We start from the raw sequence: 20,845 nt of genomic DNA, 5'->3' as shown, positions 1-20,845 counted from the left end.
AACCAAAGATTGCTCCATGTGAGGCAACCTGAAGGACCATTTGCATGTCACAAGATGAAAAGGTATTTCATTAGGGGAATTATAAATTTCTCCTAGCATATCTGTTCTTTTTAGATGAGATATAATTAAAATATTTACATATTTTATTGTTGTGACTATTATTGAAGTTGTATTCTTTAATACCAAGACTGAAATGTTCTGGAAGTCTTGCATTGTATTTATTTGTATAGGATGTCACATTCAATTGTATTTCATGGATTAATGTCACATGATTCTGAATCATTCATTTTCTCTGAAACTTGATGTCTCTTCTGTCATTATGTATATTCTAACATGTTGCACATTCTCACAGTATGATACATAGAAATTAACTACTGTCAAAATTTGAAGATGATGACTTTTTAAGTGGTCAGTGCTGGCCTTGAACACCTGAGCTAAAAATACCTTTTATTTCAGTCTCCCAGGAGCCCCATGAAATAACAGCTTCTTCCTCCATTTCAGGCTTCAAATATTTGTCAGTATTTATTCTGCCAGAAGAGTAGTTGGTCTAAACTGTATAAGAAATTGTACCAAGTCACAGAATGGACTTCTGGATTCTGGCAACGAGAATTATTTTCTTGTCAAAAACAGTAACTGGAATTCTGGGAAATCTGTCTCTAATTTTCTACTATCTAGTCCTGTGCTGCAGAGAAAACACATTAAAGCCCACAGATGTGATGCTAATGAACATAATGTCAGCCAATGTCTTGATCATTCTCTCTACTGGAGTGCCCCAAACAATGGCTGTTTGGGGATTTAAGCATTTCTTGAATGATTTTGGATGCAAGCTCCTTTTGTACATTCAAGGATTGGGTAGGAGTGTGTCCATTGGAACCACCTGCCTCTTGAGTGTCTTTCAGGCCTTGACCATCAGTCCCAGGAAGTCCTGTTGGAAGCGTCATAAAGTCAAGTTTGAGAAGTACATCAATCCTCACATTTTGCTCATTTGGATCCTGTACTTGTTCCTAAATTTCATTTATTTGGCATACACACTTGCCAAAAGGAATAGCAAAAATGTGACAAGAGAACGAGATTTTGGATATTGTTTTACTGCAGGGTGGGATCAAATCGGCGTTTCACTGTATGCAGTGTTTGTGGTGTTGCCAGAAGTCTTCTTTTCTGTGCTCATGACCTGGTCCAGTGGATTCATGGTTTTCATTCTGTACAGACACAGGCAGAAGGTTCAACATATCCGTAGCACTCAGGGTTCCATCAGAAACTCCCTTGAATCTAGAGTCACCCAGTACATTCTTATCCTAGTGTCTACATTTTTGGCTTTTTATACTCTCTCCTCCATCTTAAGAGGCTACATTTCTCTTTTAAATAGTCAAAATTGGTGGCTGGTAAACATCAATCGCCTTACCTCTCTGTGTTTTCCATTAATTGGACCCTTTGTTCTTATGAATCATTACTCTATTATGTCCAGGCACTGTTTGAGCTTCATAAGGAATAAAAATAATTTAATTTCATTTTAAGAATGGACTCTAATAGAGACATACATGGTCTCCTGGAGAAAGGGAAAGGGACAAGATCTCCTGAACAAATTGGGAGCATGGGGGAGGGGAGAGGAAGATAGGACAATGAGAAGGGGAGAAAAGGAGGGGTGAGGAGGACATAAGGGAGCAGGAAGGTTGTGTAGGGGGAAGAATAGATGACAGCAAAATAAGAGAAACCATCAAAGAGGGAGCCAGTATAGGTTTAAAGAGAAATTAGGCTGTAGGGAAATGTCCAGAGATCTACAAGGATGACACCAACTAACCATCTAAACAACATTAGAGAGGCTACCTTAAGTGCCCTCCCCTAATAATGAGACTGATGACTGACTTACATGCCATCCTAGAGCCTTCATCCAGCAGCTGATGGAAATAGAAGCAGACACCCACAGCTACACAATGAACTGAACTGGAATCCAGTTGCAGAGAAGAAGGAGTGATGAGCAAAGGGGTCCATACCAGGCTGGTGAAACCCACAGAAATAGCCGACCTGAACAACGGGAAGCTCTTGCCCCCCCCAAGACTGATCACTGGGAAACCAGCATAGAAATGATCTAGACTCCATGAATGTGGGTGTCAGTGAGGAGGCTTCAGAAATCTATGGGGCCTCTTGTAGTAGATCAGTACTTATCCCTCACATAGGAATGGACTCAGCCTAGACACACGGGGGAGGGCCTAGGCCGTATTCCAAAGGCTATGACAGACTCTGAATACCCCCCATGGAAGGCCTCACACTCTCTGGGGAGCAGAAATGGCATGGGATAGGTAGGTTGTAAGTGGGGGGCAGGGGAGGCGGGGAGGGAGAGGGAACTAGGATTGACATGTAAAATAATCTTGTTTCTAATTAAAATTAAAAATAGAGAAAAAAGAAAGGAGATGATTGTTTTGCTTAGTATCAGATTGCATATTCACTCATCACCCTGACAAAGTTTAATACAGAATGATAAGTAGGCAGTAGCTTGTCTTTTTAAGATTAGCTGAAATGAGTATGGGAGTTTTGTCAGCATGCTGAATCAGCAGTCTTTCTACACTGTCCTTCTTGTTTATGGCTGATTGTACTCTTCCACTTGAAGGTTTGAGAATCTTTGTTCCACCACCCAATGTTCAAAGAAACCAGACGAATCTGTCAATAAAAATGCTTTGCTGGTCTGGACAGTGGTGGCACATGCCTTTAATCCCAGCACTTGGGAGGCAGAGGCAGGTGGATCTCTGTAAGTTCAAGGTCAGCCTGGTCTACATGCTCCAAAGTTACACAGAGTAACCCAGTCTTGAAAAACCAAAAAAAAATGCTTTCCTGTGCATTGCATTCTGCCAGGGTTTTTGGAAGGTTGGGGATTTAACAGACACCTCTGCTTTATACATTCTGACTGCAAGGAAAACTGAAATAGTTCCTGGCAATGAACTTGTGCCTCAGGAGATAGTGGTCACATCAAAACTGCTCTACCTGTCCCAGAACAAAAAAAAATTAAAGAGGATTGACATATTTCATTTCATACTAAAATCAGTCAAAATGAATAATGGTTTTGATTCATGCCTGTGGTTCTCCATCAATGTGCATGGGAGGAAAGAAATTTAGCTTCTCTAGAATCCAACATTATACAAGTTGAGATTGCAGTGAATAATATAAGTTGATAGAAACCCATCCTTTCACAATTTAGAAATGTGAAGGGTTCTCAGTCACCTATAGTATAGCCTGAGAAAAAGAAGGAACCTTAAGCCAGAATCTACTATACAGCAAAACCCTGTTTCAACACACACACACACACACACACACACACACACACACACACACACACACACACACACACTGTACATGGAAGTACAAGGACAATGTCATTGAAATGAGCACTAGCTGAGGCTGCTTCTTCAGAGCTTGCTATTTACAGGAAGTTGCCACTGTCATCCCTGTGTGCAGAATCTTACAGACTTTAGAAGATAGTATTGATTATAAATGCTGCTGGATTAGTCCAATCTATTTATTTTGAAAATGGCTTGACATCAAAGTTTAAGTCTAAGGACATGTTACTTTGGAAAATGCATTCTGCTTTTGTTTCCATGGAAGATTAAAAAATGGGGATTTCTTCCAAACAAATACGGTTTGATCAAGCAACACCCTTGAAGCAGTGGCCCAGGTGATCCAACATCCAAAACAGCTGAGACAATGCAGCCTCACAGACCACTATAGCCAGGATTTCACCAGGATTCTGGTTTTTTTAGGATCTCCTTGGGATTGACAGCACCCCCAAACAGCAGGAAGCAATTTGCAGAGAACTACAACCAAATTCCAAAATATTGTTTATAAATGTTTGCCTTGATTTAAACGGGGTTCTTTATAAATGGTTAATGATCACAGTCAATCTCTTTCTAAAGGAAAAAGGAATTTGATATAGAAACAAATACTTTGCATTAGTATGGATTTAGGCTTATTGATCAAAATTTAAGGTTAATTTTGTTATATGTGTATTTGTCCTCTTGTTTAGATATTGTGTTTATACAGCTCTTTTTAAATATAATGTATAATTAAATACAGATTATAGATCATTACCTATAATAGTCAAAACTTACGTTATTTGGGTTTTCTAGATATACAGATACATTGCAAATGGATAGCTCGTCTTCAAAGTTTTCAAAGAACTATAGACTATGGCATGTAAAATGGTTTATTAGGGTTTTTCATGACAATGAGACATAACTGTTCCTGCCAACACCAATTACATCAGAGAGGAAGATGGAAATCAATGAAACTCATTGTGTAGTTTGCCTTCGACATGGCAGAAATAGCCATTTGAGCAAGAAACTGCTCTTATCTGTACTTTTTGGCAGCATGCTGTCCAAAATGGACAAGCAGGTTCCAATGAAAAGTGACTGCTGAAATTGCCAAGGGACAGGATTCTGCCTCAAGGTTCCTGCTTCATTAAAATGTCTTCCAGACATTCTGGGCTTATATGCTGAAGAGGATGCCCCAACATTACAGAGAAACTTGTACAGTCAGCAAGTGTCTCTGTCAATACTGGGTTTATATATTACTCTTCGCCGGTCTTTAAGGGGGTTGAAGATGGATAGTTAGATTATGGTTTCTCTTAGTTATGATAAAAGATAAGCTACATTTAAACTGTAAACTTACAAAGATAGGATAGATGACAGAAATTTTTCTTTCAATTTTGCCTAATGTAAATGTACTAAATATTGTTAAATAAGGTTCTTTCTTGATAACTGTTTTATTATATATAATTTTGCTATGTTGAAGTTAAACCCTTCCTTTTCATTTAGACAGAAATGAATGCTCTGAATATATGTGTCTCTTAATGGTTGAAGAATACATATGTTCTAGTCAGTTGAAAGCAGTATTTAGCAAGACAGGAAATTAAAACAGTGATAGAGAAAGGTAGGAGGATGAGTCAAGGCGATCCCATGTAGCTACCAGGAAGGTAGGATGCCTGGGCATTCTCAGGTAAGTCAAGACCATGTTGAGATACAAAGTTTAACAGACGTGTGTTAATAATTAAGAGAGAGCCAGCCAGTAAGAAGCCTAAGCCATCAACTAAGACCCGTGTGTTTATATGGGTGTAAAGGGCTGTGTGGGACTTGCAGGATAAAACTTCAATCTACACATACGAAACCCTAAAACACTAGATACAAAAGTTTCACTCCTTGTAAACAAGAATGGGCTTCATGATGTAAACAAAGGATCGTCAAATGCTAGAATATATAACTCATTACTAAATTCTTGGATATGACACACATCTTCGCTTATTTGTACATTTTGAGCTGCTACTTATTGTGTATTGAAAAATTGCCTTTTCTGTCAAGGAGGGAGTCTCATAAGGATCAGGAAACTCACAAATCTTGAATCACTCAGGAATCTTGGAAATCACTGAATGCATAAAACCCTCCCTAAGTATCTAGAAGCAGTAAGCAGTTTCTGGGAGATGTCTGACTATCTTAGTGTAGTTTTGTCAAAGTGAGCAGATAATGAGAAAGGTCAACTCCCAGGAGTTACCATAACTTTTTGAATGGTTATTTGTATGTGCTGGTTGCAATTTCTAGTATATATAATTATCCATATTCTAGAAATAACACCTCACTCTCACCCCTGAAAATCCACTAGATTGAAACTATGCACAGGTGGAAATATTACTTACCTCAAAAACTGATGTCTACTCTCGGGATGAATATATCTGTATTTTTATGTGACCATATAAAATGTAACAATATTACCTCTCACCCATACTTTTATAAGTATCCCAGTTAAGGCCATTTGGTCACTACACTAACCATAGTTAGAATCCTTTCTATGGTGTGTCATCAGTGCCTGATCTGGTGTGAAGAAGTACTTGTACTTGACTTCTCAGAAAACATCACAGAATTATCAATAGTCATCCTCACAAATTTCACACTCATCAATAAATTTTAATATATAAGAAGGCTGGCAGTCAAACTGCCATGCCAATCTTTCAATATAACACAAACTAGTGCTTTTGAGTAGACTTTGTCATGTCAAATAATTAAATTATTAAATAATTTGTGCATGCTGATAAATAAATCTTAAACTAAGTTCCATTTTGCATTTCTCTTCAAATCCACACTACACATAGGAATACACAGCACTGATAAATAACCATAGCACACTATCAAAATGTCAGTGCTTATCATAATGATACAAACATCTTCAGAAAAAAATGTGTGGAATATTCTACATATTGCAAGTACAGATTCTTGAACAAAAATGGAGATTATGCAAATGCATTTTACTTGTCTGAAGAGGAAAGTACATCATGAAACAAGAGAGAAATTGACATGCAATAAGGGTTTATTTGAGATGAATAGGAGTGTTCAGAAAACATATTCAGCCTGTTATTCTATACTCTTGAAGGAAGGTTTAGTTTGTGCTGTACTGTAGAATTGGTACATACATTGCTGATATTTGGTGATGTAATATCTCAGGCCATTCTGGTGAAGTAAACCTATCAGAGATGGAAGAAAATAATGTAATGATGTGGAAAACAGCCTGAAATGGATTTTCACACAAGGAGGTGGTGCGGGATGGACAGGACTTATGTGGGGAAAAAGTATAGAGAATGTTCCATAAGGTCTATGTAGACGCAATTAAGATGTAGGTTTCCTCATTAAGGTTTATGGATAAGTCACTCATAGAGCATGGATGGCTTACAATTTCTATCACCTTTTGGGCTCAGGAGAGAATAAATCAATGTCCTGAGCTTCAGATGTCTGGGACTGATCCAGACCCCTAAATGTGGATGTCAATGAGGAGGCCTCGGCACTCTATGTTGCCTCTGGTAGCAGATCAGTATTTATCCTTGGCGTAGGAAAGGACGTTGGGAGCCCATTCCACGTGGAGGGATGCTCTCTCAGCCTGGACACATGGGGAAGGGCCTAGGCCCTGCCCAGGATGATATGACAGAATGGGGGATCCCCCATGGAGGGCCTTACACTCCCTGGGGAGCAGAGGGGAGATGGGGTGGGAGGGCATGTAAGGGGTGGGGGAGGAGGAGAGGTAGAGGTAGAAGGAACTGACATGTGAAGCAGGCTTGTTTCTAATTTGAACTAATAAAAAATAATTTCTTGGGAAAAATTGACCATCCTAAAGAAATTTAACTGTGACTCTCCACTTCTGCTTCCATCAGCTACTAGGTAAAGGCTTTATGATGGCTTTTAAGGTAGTCATCAATCACAGTATAGGGGAAGTGCATTTATGGTAGCCTTTCCAATATTGCAAGCAAAGATTCACAGCTAAGCACTGAAGGGAGCAGCTGGAATCCAATTGTATAGAGGGAGGAGTGATGAGCAAAGGGATCACAAGGCCTTGACCTCAAAGATCTCCCTGCCTTGCCTAGTAGATGCTTGGGTTTAAGATATGTGCCTCCACATCATGTCTGTAACTGGGTTACCCATGACTGGCTTTATTCATTTAATGGTATTCTCAGTTTGAATCAATTTATTACGAGCAACATCTTTGTCCTAATTAGAAGTTGAAATGCATGGAATATATGTAAAACGTTTTTGTTGCATGTTTGTGTGGTTTTGGTTTTAGGCTAGTAATGATTTTGTGAAAAGAATTTGGAGTTGTTTCTGCTTTATGGAGGGAAGTATGGCTGGGGATGGAACTCGGATCTATTTAGGTCATGGATCTTAGGTGAGAATCTACTATTTGCACTTTACTAAATGAGAATAAGTAGACTTCATACCATAAATGTCTATCCATATATGTATAGTATAGTATAGTATAGTATAGTATAGTATAGTATAGTATAGTATAGGTCTCGCTCTTCATCAAAGAACTATGGCTAGCAACACATGAAGACCGTTACAGTAAAATTCAACACAGCAATTATCCATAAGCAATTAAGTCTGTTGGGCCAATATAATCCAGCACATCTATATATAAAACAAGTGTACCTAAGGCTTAGGGTTTATAGTAAAAGAGAGCTTGAAAAGATTTCAAAAGCCAGGGGATCATAAAATATACTATGAGATTGGGTCTGCTAGAAATGTCAGAGTGGCTATACCCACGAACTGGGCATCATCAATATGGCTTCCAAAAGCAGACCTGAACAAGGATGATATGGATAGACATGCTAAAATGGAGAGAATGGATTCCATGAATCCTCAATCATAGCCAAAGCACTACAAACAAAGAATGCTAATATTTCGATTTATAGTCTTCCCCAAGGCAAAGCCTCCCAATAGGTAATCTAGCACCAAGTGACCAGGATTTAAGTCTTAAACATACAAGTATACTGTATAGACTAAACAAGTTGTATTCATATACTTAGAAATGTGTGTGTGTGTGTGTGTGTGTGTGTGTGTGTGTGTGTGTGTCTGTGTGTCTGTGTGTCTGTGTGTCTGTGTGTGTGTATGTGGGTGGGTGCATGTGTGTTTGCATGTCTGTAAAAATCAAAGAAACAAATGACATTGAAATGAGAAAAACTGTGTGGTGTACATTGGAAGTGTAGGAGGGACTAAAGAGAATGAGAGAAATGATATGATTATATTTAAATTTCAAAAATCAAAAGAAAGAGCGTTGACAAGTTTGTTTCACCACAGCGTACACATTTTCAGGCTTCTCAGAATAATATCACGCCAACATTACAAAATTTGTTGAATTATATTTTACTAAATATTCTTATTATCTCCTTGTTAATTGTGATATCATGCTTTTTCTTTGACTCCATCCTCATTAAGATGGTCTTCTCAGATTTGACTGGCTTTGGTCTTCTACTGAGTACTGGCAAATTGACAGATTAGATATTTGAATGTTAAGAAATAAGTGTAAGATTTTCAAGAAAATCGTTATGGATCTATTGTTTGTATAAGGTAAGAATCTACTTTTGAAATGCCATAGACCTGATTCATAGACACTGGATAAATACCTAGTGGTCACCCAGAAGCTACATCCCTAGTGAATCATTGTCATATTGCTGGATGTAATCATAAATCTTACCCAGATGTGAACTATAACAACAATCTTGGCACAATTGTGTAATTAACATCATGGGAAAAAAATTTAAAAAAAATTTACATTTAAATTTAAGGCCAACTTCCATGATGGAACCCATACCTGGACCAATATCACCTTCAAGAATATATAGTGTGCCAGTACCCAGATCCTCTTTAGGTACTTAAAAGTATTAAGCTAATAAGTGTGCATGGTATGTAATTTGTGTGTAGGTTCTTATCTTTATACAGCGGGTTGCTCAACTCTCATCAGAGAAACTCCTCTTTGCAGACTATAATAATTACTATAAAGTTCCACAATGATTCAAAATATTGAGAATAAAAAAGACTCTTGGGGACACAAATAAAAATGGGACATCTTTCTCCCAAAATTCAAGCATCATCATGAAGTAGATCCAAAAATAGTGTTGGAAAATTTCGGTTGTTAAATAATCCTAAGAAAAGAGTTTTTGTACAGATAGAAGACGTGAAATCACTTTTTATGTCTATGTGCAAAAAAAACCCTGCAAATAATGGAGCAAGCCTTGGTTCCAGAATATTGGAGGTTATCTGTAGATACCAGTCCTAGATAAAGAGCTTTTTGATCACAGATGACTCCTGGAAGATTATGTGTCAGATTTCTTTAAGCATTTGAACTTTGAGATGCTTCCTATGCTATCATAGATGCCTGAGTTATATGAACATCTTAGCATAAATGATTAAACTCCATCTATTTTTGTTGTTGTTTTGTTTTTTAGAAATAAATGAAATTTGGAGGAATAGCCGTGGGGGTAAAGAAGAATTTGCAAGTGGGATAACGGAGGGAATACTTGACTAAGAGACATAGGCATGCATGAAATACTCAAAGAGACATTAAGTATCAAATTTTCTGAATCCTTTGAAAGGAACTAAAATTATTTGTGTGAGAAAAAGTCAGAGTTGCCTGCATCGAATGAGACATAGACACTTCTGCAAATTTGTCTTGAATCTCATCCTAAACTTTTTTGCACTTTCCACTGGAGACATATACACACTCCAAACATTCTGAAAACTTATATCTTCTTCAAAACACCTTGTGCCAATAGAGGTATTCATGAGAAGCTATTAACTGTCAATTTAATTAGCATCTGGAAAAGTTCCACAAATGATTTTGTCTCCCAAAGGCACACTGTCAGTGCCAGTGCAAGTGACATAAAAAAGGTCACTCTGGAGGGAGGTGAGGTCACAGACTCTCAAACTTTTATCTCAGCTTGAGCTGCCTTCCTCTCCCACAGTGCTTGCTATTATGGGGTCAGAGTCTGTACACTGAGCCCACCACACTGCAGAGGTAAGAATCCAGGTGAGTGTGTTCTATTGAAGCGTGTGCTTCAGAGCCAGCAATGAAGAGGATTTTGTTAGTGCTTACGTTTGACAAGGTGAATCTATGGTAGAAATAGATCTGTAAAAACAGAGAGCTAAGGCACAAGAATTATTATGTAGTTAAGACATGACTAGGAAGACAGAAAATTTCCTAACTTTGTAATAGTCTCTGTTGATTCTTTTTATAATTCAATTCCCCAACTGAGCATGACTATGGGTACCACCAGGGTAACAGAGTCAAAACGTGAACATGCTAAGCATTGCAGTAATGAGTCAATTTGATAACTCTTCTTACCTCACCTGATGTACAAGTTTGATTACCTTTGCATGTATTATTATTATAGGTGAATTTACCCTGCCTCTCAGACATAGTAATAATTAGAATAGTAATATAAGAAGCACACAACATGAAAATGTGCAACATGTGAGTCTCATTTCAGAGTGTTATATTTTTATGTAACAGTAGCTTTATGAGCTACAGAGGCAGTTACCGTGCCTGTATAGTGTGACACCTGGTATAATGACTGTCTGAAACTTAACTTTTGAAATTGGGTAAATAACATTGAGGGGATGATTTCCAGTATGAGTTTCAGGCAATGACATCCAGGTCCAAATGTGTCTTGAGTTATCTGCCATAGTTTACTCATATTTACATTTTAAATATATGTTGATTCCATGCCTTCCCACTGTTTGTCATTGTTACTAATGGACCACAGTGCCTCGTGCGTGAAGGTTCAGGACTGTTCCTCCACCTCATTTGTATAGATATTTTTATCAATAATGTAAGTAATTCTTTCCATCCTCACAGATGTGACAGGATTGGCTCACTGCCATCATATTCCTGAGAATGTGCCTAGCGCCCCACTAAGTACAACTCCAGGTAAGTAGAACTTTAAAAACCTTCCACTGATAATTGGATTTTGACTTGCTCCATGTTAGACAGTGCGTATCCTGATCAGTGTCATAGCCTACATCCATGATAATCACATGGGGAACTTCAAAATTCCCAAAATGTTTCTTATCCTCATGTATGTCTTTAGTCCCAACACTCAGGTGATTGAGGCAGGAGGATTTCTGTAAGTTACATGCCAGCATGTTCTACATAGTGTGTGTCAGAACTATATTGGGAGTCCATGTCTGAAAACAAAACAAAACAGAAAGAAATCAAAGAAACCATCTACAAACAAAGTTTACAAGGACACTGTGTTTTTCCATTTATCAAAAGTGTGTGCATCCTAGTAGTTGTCATATTCTATACATGTATGATTGTCAGATGGAGCAGCAAAACTATAGAGAACATGTTTGTGATACAGTTAAGAGGGCTTTTCAGTGACCTCACATCACTTTCAGCCTCAGCATTCACAAACATTTGATGGTATTTGTCCGGATCATCGTGTCAAACAGTGATTACATGAGTGTAATGTACAGACAGTAGCTTCATTCATCAAAAAATAAAGCAATACATTCCTTATTTTGTGTTCTCTCTCTTGTTTCTCATCTTTTGTTCTCTTACCCTATTAGCCCAACACTTCATTTTTATCTAATGAAAAAAATCATAACCCTTTACCTTAGATGGATTTAAGTGATAGAGCATATATTGGAATTCAATGGATACAGCAAAAACAATACAGTCAGATTCTCAATAATTCCTTTTTACTAATTTATCAAAATCAGACCTATGTGGCCTATTTTAGGGAATAAACATATTGGTAATTTTTAAGAGATTACAGCATGGTTTCCATGTGTCCAGTACATTTTAAGTTTACTTGGTACATATTAATTTTGAAATGTATTATTGTCTTCCCAATCACTAACATGTAAAATTATTTGAAATGTTCATAAAATGTTTATGGGTATGAAAACACTTGAAAGCAACTCCTCTGAAAGTAAGATAATGAGAAAAAACAGTGTGGGGTGTATTTTATATCATTAATTATAATTGCAACTGTTAGTCCATGTTCAAGACATGTTTTTATTTACAGAAAAGGAATAGTCAATTTCAGGTTAAACCAAGGACAGATCCAGCTGAGAAAGATGAACAACTTTTACCATATCATAACACTATTTATTTTTTGGTATCATACAATTCTCAATATCTTTTGATTTTAGGTGAGATTCATATTAAAAATTACTTTAATATAATCATTAAAAATATTGTGTTTGGAAAATGTATAACTTCATTTAAGATTTTAGAATGTTCTTGAAGTTGACTTCTTTAATGCCGTGGCTTGCAAATATTTCCCAATGAAAGGCTTACATTATGATTGTCTTAATTTGCCTGTCACATTGCTTTTTTCACAATTGCCAGCATCCCTTCATCCTGAGTGTTGACTTTTCTAGGAAACTTGATGGCCATCCTTCCATCAACATTTGCATTGTTAAGAATTGAGAAAGTACAAAGTAAAAACAATGGGAAATAATTTTTGTCAAAATTTGGAGATAATGTATTTTTAAGTGTTCTAGTATGACGTTGAAATTCTGAGTTTAAAAGACAGCACAGCTCACAGCACTTGCTTACCTTCCAAGGCTGATGTTCCAGCGTTTTTATTTTCTTCAGCAAGCATGACTTCCTCTGTATGGAAACAATTTGTTCTCATCTATAATAACTCTATTTGCTTTGTTTATTTTTAATCAAGTCATAAAACACTGAATAGAGCTTCCTCGGAGGTCAATTCTTCATTAGCTGAGCTTTAAAGTATCCCAAAGGTACACTGTGAAAATAACCATTTTGGATGAGAGCCCTTAAAAAAAAGAATTTTCTTTCCCCCTCTCTTTCTTCTGGGTTGTTTGTTTTGTTGTTTTAGATGGAATCCCATGAAGCATCTCTGAGCTTCATGAATTAGTGGCATCTCTTTTCACCACTGGCTACCATCATTTGTTACCATCATTCATTTGACCTGAGAAACAGTGAGGCCATTTTCTTAAGGAAATCATGCTGAATTAAAGAATGAACATCTGGAATCTGGCAATCAGATTTATTTTCTTATCAAAAACCATAGCTGGAATTCTGGGAAATTCATCTTTAATTTTGTACTATCTAGTCCTTTACTGTAGAAAACATGCATTAAATTCCACAGACTTGATTCTCATGCACCTAATGGTAGCCAATGCCTTGATCATTCTCTCTGCAGGAGTGCCTCAAACATTGGCAGTTTGGGGATTTAAACATTTCTTGAATGATTTTATATGTGAGTTCCTATTGTACATTCAAGGACTTTCTCGAAGTGTGTCTATTGGCAGCACCTGTCTTTTGAGTGTCTTCCAGGCAATGACCATCAGTTCCAGGAAGTCATGTTGGAAGAATCATAAAGTCAACACTACAAAATACATTAGCCTCTCCTTGTACCTACTCTGGGTCTTCTACATGTTGATTCATTTCATTTTCTCAATCTACACAGTTATCAAAATGAATAGTGAAAACATGACAAGTATTCGAGATTTGGGATATTGCTCTTCTATGGGACGGGATGAAATCATAGACTCACTCTATTCAGCATTGGTGATGGGCCCTGAATTCTTTTATGCTGTGCTCATTACCTGGTCAAGCACCTCAATGATTGTCACCCTGTACAGACACAAGCAGAGTGTTCAACACATCCGTAGTACTCAAGGGTCCAGTAGATCCTCCCGTGAGTCCAAAGCCACCCAAAACATCCTGGTGCTGGTGTCTACCTTTCTGGCTTTTTATACTGTCTCTACCATCTTGAGAGGCTATATTGCTTTTTTGTATAATCACAATTGGTGGGTTGAGTATATCTCTCGCCTCATGTCTCTTTGTTTTCCCTGTTTTGGACCTTATGTTTTTATGAGACATCAGTCAATTTTGTCCATATTCAAATTGGAATGGTTAAGACAACAATTTTATTCCTAATTTTATTGTTACTATGCCAACTATAAGTTTTTCTTGTCTCTCAATTTTTACTCAAATATCACTATAAACAATCAATAAAGAAATTAAGGATTTAGCATCTTGTATTCCTAAGACTGGCCAAAATGAGGATGGGAGTTTTGTCAGATGGTTGAATTAGCAGCATACATGATCTGATCATGTTGTTTTGGCCAACTGAGGTCTTTAACTTTCAGATCATTTTTTAATTTGCTCAGATGATAACCAAAATAACCAAGAAATTTCTGCCAATAGATTGGAATTTTGTGTTTTTACCCTGTCAAGTATTCTTTGCTGCTTTAGTGCAGCTACAAAGACAGCTTGTTGATACTGCACTCTAATTAACACAAAATAAATCAAGTCTCACCATGAACTTGTGCTTTTGGTGGCCCATAACTCATGAGAAATCCTCTATGTTGTGCCTGAAAAAGAATTGTTCTTCTCTGATAATTTTCTAGATACGTTGATTTCAGTTGTTCCAGGAAAAAAATGGTTATCAGTATCATTGTAGCCTCCCCCATCTACATCCAGACTTGGTTGATTATTTTTGCTTTGATTTGTTCAGATTATTTAAGAGATGCATTTCTTTCTCTTTTTTTCTTCTATTTTTTAAGGGATTTTCTTGATTACCCTTTGTGTGTCTCTGTCACCTTCATAAAGTAGTTTTTAAGGTGTCTCTTCTTCTTCCTTTATGTTGGGCTTTTCAGCTCTTGCTGCTGTGGATTTCCTGGATTCTGTTGGTGTCATATTGGTTTTTCTGTTGCTGAGTGTATTCTTATTATGTTATCTTCTCTTTCTTCTTCCAGTGGGAGCAGGAGAGGTCTCTCTATCTCTCCTTTTCCACCGGTGTTTTAAGTTGACCAAGACTTCAGTGTCTGCAACTCTGCATGGTCTGTCCTCTCTGGTATACTCACTCAAGCAGAGGGTGGAGGGTTCAGGGGGGTAACCAAGAGTTAGATGTTTCCAGACTCAGGGAGATCCTCCTTGTCTGGGTAGATTCACTCTACGCCAGGATCAATCCCAGAAAGATCCAATGAGGGAGTGATGCCGGGAGTTGTGGAAGTGACAGAGCCAATACTCACCTCAGGATAGGGCAGGGCAGAGGGGGAACCTTTTTATACAATGGTATTTGTTAGAAATTTTCTTATTTTACATAATAATCCTAGTTCCCTCTGCCTTCCATCCTCCCATCCCCCCCCATTGAGCCCCTTCCCCACTCCCATTTAATCCCATAGGGAGGGTAAGGGCTTCCATGGGAGATCATCAAAGTCTGTCCCATGATTTGCAGTAAGGCATAGGCCCTTTCCAGTACATCTAGGCTGAGATAGTATAAGTCCCTTGGAAATGGGCCCCCAAATCCATTCATTTACTATGGATAAATACTCGTTCCACTACCAGAGGCTCCATAGATTGCCTAGGCCTCCTTAGTGACCCCACATTCAGGGGGCCTTGTTTGATCTTATGCTGGTTCCCCAGCTGTCAGACTGGAGTCCATGAGTTCACACTGGCTCAGGTCACCTGTTTCTGTGTCTTCCCCGATCATGGTCTTGACCTCTTAGCTCATCATTCCTTCCTCTCTAAAATGTGATTCCAGGAGTAAGACTCAGTGCTTAGCTGTGGATCTCTGCTTTTGCTTCCATCAGCTCCTGGATGAAGGATCTATTATTGCATATAAAGTAGTCATCAGTCTCATTATAGGGGAAGGGCATTCGAGGTAACTTCTCGACTAAGGCTTAGATTCCTAGTTGGGGTTATTTTTGTGGATCTCTGCATATTTCCATAGTGCCAGGTTTCTCTTTAAAACTATAATGACTCCCTCTATTACGGTATCTGTTAATAGATGAATTATGAACTTCTTTATTTCTGCCTTGACCCAGTAGTTTTTATTAGTGATTTGTTTGGTTCCCATGAATTTGTAGGAATTCTGTTTTTTATGTTGTTGCTGATATCCTGCTTTATTCTATGGTGGTCTGTAAGGATATAGAGGGTTATTTCAAATTCCTTGTTATCTATGGAGACTCCCATTGTTGTCAAACATGCAGAAGGTTCCTTGATATGCAGAGAAGTTATATTCTTTTTTATTTGAGTCAAAAGTTCTGTTGATATAACTTAGGACATTTTCATTCATAATGTACTTCAAACAGCTGACCTGAACAAGGGGGAGCTCTTGGTTCCAAGTCTGATATCTGGGAAACCAGAATGGGACTGATCCAGATCCCATGGCTGTGGGTGTCAGTGACGAGGCCTCAAAATCTATGGTGCCTCTTGTAGTAGATCAGGACTTTTATATCTAGCATAGGAATGGACCTTTTGAGACGATTCCACATAGAGGGATACTCCCTGAGCCTAGACAAACAGGAGAGGATCTAGGCACTATCCCAAATGTTATGGCAGAATCTGTGGACCCTCTATAGAAGGTCCCCCCTCCCTCGGTTGCTGAAAGGGTATGGGAAAGGTAGGGTGTTAGATGGGGGGTCAGGGGAGAGAGAAGGAACTGGCACTGACATATAAAACAAATTTGTTTCTAATTTAAAAAAAATGGAGAAAATAGTAACATAACTCAGCTTCATTATCATTATTTTTTATTTAGTCTGAAAGATTTGCCCTTTCTTAAAGTAGGTTGTTAATTTCTCCTACTGTTTAAGGCCCTTTTATTCTTCTTCTGCATTGGGATATTCATGTCTTACAGTTGTATGTCCACTAAGTTCCAGTGTTGTCATATTGCTCTTTAGGTTGTTGAGTGTACTCTTGCTTGGGTGCCCTCCCATCTCTTCCTCCAGTCAGTGCAGACACTGTCTTTAAATCTCAATCTGATCCTTGCAGAGAGTGTTTGTGCTTCTGGGATCCACAGCTGCAATAATAGTTGTAGCATTGCCAGTATTTTAGGGAGCTGCTCTTGGTCATCTTTCTTAATCCTTTCTCTGCAGTCAAAGTCTATGTCTCAGGGAGCTGCTTAGGCCATGGGTTTGAGTGGTGGGTTTGGGGGAAGAGTGGCAATTGTAATTTACAGGGACCTGTTGGTGGGTGTGGATGTAGCTTGTCTGAAGGTCAATTTCCTGCTGACTGGCTACTGCTGCTGAGATGGGTTGGAGGTGGGGCCCAGGGTTTTGCCCAGGGACCTATTGCTGAGAGGCTGTTTGGAATGATGGGAAGTTGGTCATTCACCTCTTAATACTCTCCATAGAGTTGGTCTCTGTGTCTCAGGGAGCTGCTGAGGTCACTGGGTATGTGTAAGTTAGGGGACAGAATGAGTGTTGGAGATAACAGGGTCTTGTGGCTGTGTTGGTAGAGATTGTCTTCAGGAGCCTTTCCTGCTGACTGGCTCTACTTTTCTATTCACAACTCTACCGTTTTTTCATTCTACGGTACAAAAGGAAGTAATTGCTAAAGACAGTGTAGAATCCTAAGCAAAGCTCCATGGCTTCTAGCTGTATAGAAGTAAAAATGTTAAATTTGGGCCTGGACAAGGGTTCCTTTGAGTGTCTCCATTTCATTGTAGCTCTCCAAAAGACTGTTTGTGAGTCCATTATAATAAGGTGATTTTAGTTTAAAATAAAGGGTTATCACAATGTATCCCAAGATAAAGAGATGGCTAAACTATGGCCAATCGTCAATATTGGGCATCACATAGATGGACACAAACACAGATATCACTTTATTATCTTATTATATTCCACAGAAAAGAATCTTTCTTTTTCCCCTTTTATTGAAAAGATATTTTTTAAATACAAGATATCCTGTTTACAACGTCTCCTCACTCAATTCCTTCCAGTTCCACTCCAAATTCCCTTTCATGCTCATCCCCTTTCTTTCTGTCATCATGAAAGTACAGTAGTCTAAGACATAACAATAATACATAATAAGAAAACATATAATTTTATAAAAAAATTCTTATTGTGACTGGACTAGGCAAACCACCAAAAGAAAAGATGCCAAGAAAAGGCACCAGAAGCAGCGACCTACTGAATCATAAATTGCAGACTCAAAAATTCCTAAGCTGAACGCTATAATATTTATGCAGAGGACTAGATGAAACCCTATTCAGTTCTTTTTTTTCTGATCAAGCTGCCAATTTTTATTTTTCACAGGGACCTATATAGGGGTGCCAAGCGGGGAGCTTGGCAGGAAGGGAGAGGTCATTTGAGACTGCTTGCCTGATAACCAGGCTGAGGAATGTCCCAGTGTGTGAGTCCTTGAGGGTGCAGGAGTTTACCAAGGTCACAGGGTGCAGGTGTTAGATAGTGGGTTAGAAAGGGGGGAAGGGTTGCTAGGTAACTTGACCATGAAATGTATCTTTCCTTCTATAAGCTACTTCATGAGCCCAGACGTTATATATCAGGGAAGAAGGAATTGAAGGCAGCTATTCTTCTAATGATAGTGTTTTATAACTGGCAGCTTCTGCCCAAGTCTCTTACAGGTCCAAAGTTACTTTTGCTATGGCCTCCAACGTCTCCCCCTTTTTTACTCTATTCAGAGGAGGAGGAGGCAGGGGCTCAATCCTCCTGTGGAAGAGTGGTGGGCGTTGCGTCAAGAGGGCCTCTTGCCAAGCTAGGTTGGGTCAAGCGACTCTCGACCTCCCAGGATGTCTTTTTGGGAGGGGAGGTATTTATAGACATCAACCTCCATGCAAACGAGCATGCCTCCCTGGGATCCAGACTAGTTTACCTTTTATAATAAACGTCCCTCTGCTGTCTGTAAGCAGTCATTCTCCTGAAATGAGCCGGGCAGTAGACATGCCTGGAAATGTCAGCGCCAAGAGAGGACCTGTTGAAAGGGTCCCCTAAGGCTGGGTGGAGATGGGGGTGATGAGGGGAATCGTGACCCACCATCTGAGTCCTCCATGGCTAAACGATGATAATGGACCTGAATGGGCTTAGCAATGAGAGAATCTATCTGTTGTTTAATGAAGCCAGTTAAGCAATTAAACGCCCAGGGGCCAAAAGAAATTAACAACAAAAGTCCTATAAGAGGGCCTAAAATTGAGGGCAGGAGAGTTGTCACCCAGGGGGAAGTAGAGAGCCAGTCTTGGTACCAGCTTTTGTTTTTGGCTCTCTCTAGTTTTCTTCTTTCCAATCCTTCTCTAACCTCTTTCATTGCATCCTTTACTAATCCTGTCTTATCTACATAGAAGCAACATTCTTCCTTTGTTGAAGGAGACATAGATCTAATCCCCCCGGTTATGAAGGACTACTTTACTTAGGCACCATAGGGAGTCTGCAAGGTCAGTTATTCCTGCCTGTAGCTTCTGAACATCCCGGTCAATAGTGGTACTGAGTTTATCATGGGGTTTGGAGGGTAGAGTGAGGGAAGATATGCCTGTTCCCGCTCCAGCAGCTCCTAGCCTGAGCAAAACAGCCACGGTTAGTGCAGAGATGGGTTCCCTGCGAGTGCAGAGGGGGGCAGAGGTGGGAGTTAGGCAAGGGAAAAACTCCTCTGAGGGGTGGTAGGAGAGTCATGGCACCACCTGGATAAGAGTACACATCTCATCTTGTTGGAACAAAGGGTTATAAATGCAGAGGGTGAGGGCATCGGAACAGACCCACCAGGCATTGCTAGGAGGAATCAGTTAGGGACAGGGTAAGGTTGCAGAGGTGAGACTGGGTTAAGGGAATTGAAAGTGGGTTGTGCCCATGAGCTAGCTAAGGGTGATCTTGGAGATGGGGTTTTTAGGAGGAGGAGAGGGGTGGCTATTTTATCTCAGCATGCCTGTTTTCCTCTTCTCCATGAATCTCTCCAAATGGTCCAGCAGCCATCTTGTTTTATTGTTTTCCTGTAAGAAAGCACAAACATTTCCTCCACCCCAAATTGGGTCTTTTTTACTGTTTAGTGTACAGGTTATTTTTATTACCTTTGGAAATCCCATGTAAAGAAAACATCATTGAATAGTTATTGATACACACGTGTGTGTGTGTGTGTGTGTGTGTGTGTGTGTGTGTGTGTGTGTAAACCCTGATACTAACCCACACACCTATGAACACCTTATTTTTGACAAAGATGCTGAATCTATACAATGGAAGAAAGATAGCATCTTCAACAAATGGTGCTGGCACAGCTGGATTCGGACATGCAGAAGATTGCAGATAGATCCATACCTGTCACCATGCACAAAACTTAAGTGCAAATGGATTAAAGATCTCACCATAAATCCAGCCACACTAAATCTTCTAGAAGAGAAAGTGGGAGTTACCCTTGAACAAAATGGGACAGGAGACTGCTTCCTGAACATTACGCCAGTAGCATAGACACTGAGGTCTGCAATTAATAAATGGGACCTCCTGAAACTGAGAAGCTTCTGCAAAGCAAAGGAAACAGTCAGTAAGACAAAATGACAGCCCACAGAATGGGATCTTCACCGGCCCCACATCTGACAGAGGGCTGATTTCCAAAATATACAAGGATCTCAAGAAGCTAGTCCCCAAAACACCAAACAATGAAATTAAAAACTGGGGTGCAGAACTAAAAGAGTATTCTCAACAGAGGAATCTGAAATGGCTAAAAGACACTTAAGAAAGTGCTCAAAATCCTTGGCCATCAGAGAAATGCAACTCAAAACAACTCTGAGATACCACCTCACACCTGTCAGAATGGCTAAAATCAAAAATACTAATGACAT

The 20,845-nt window shown here is 39.0% G+C and overlaps 1 protein-coding gene and 1 pseudogene across 1 annotated transcript; both read left to right on the top strand.

Annotated features, from left to right (window-relative positions):
* Nucleotides 1-572: 572 nt before the first annotated feature.
* LOC113838427 (vomeronasal type-1 receptor 4-like) lies at nt 573-1,502 on the top strand (the record flags this gene model as incomplete). The annotated part of the gene is made up of 1 exon (XM_027434123.1): nt 573-1,502. A coding segment is annotated over exon 1 (921 nt), but the record flags the coding sequence as incomplete, so codon positions are not given.
* An 11,776-nt stretch (nt 1,503-13,278) lies between these two features.
* Nucleotides 13,279-14,217, top strand: LOC100771050 (annotated as a pseudogene).
* Nucleotides 14,218-20,845: the final 6,628 nt, after the last annotated feature.

The sequence above is a fragment of the Cricetulus griseus genome, unplaced genomic scaffold, assembly GCF_003668045.3.
Source record: "Cricetulus griseus strain 17A/GY unplaced genomic scaffold, alternate assembly CriGri-PICRH-1.0 unplaced_scaffold_11, whole genome shotgun sequence".
In the NCBI taxonomy this organism is placed as follows: Eukaryota; Metazoa; Chordata; class Mammalia; order Rodentia; family Cricetidae; genus Cricetulus; species Cricetulus griseus.
The sequence above is the reverse complement of the archived record's forward strand: the minus strand, read 5'-3'. Positions and strand labels throughout refer to the sequence as shown.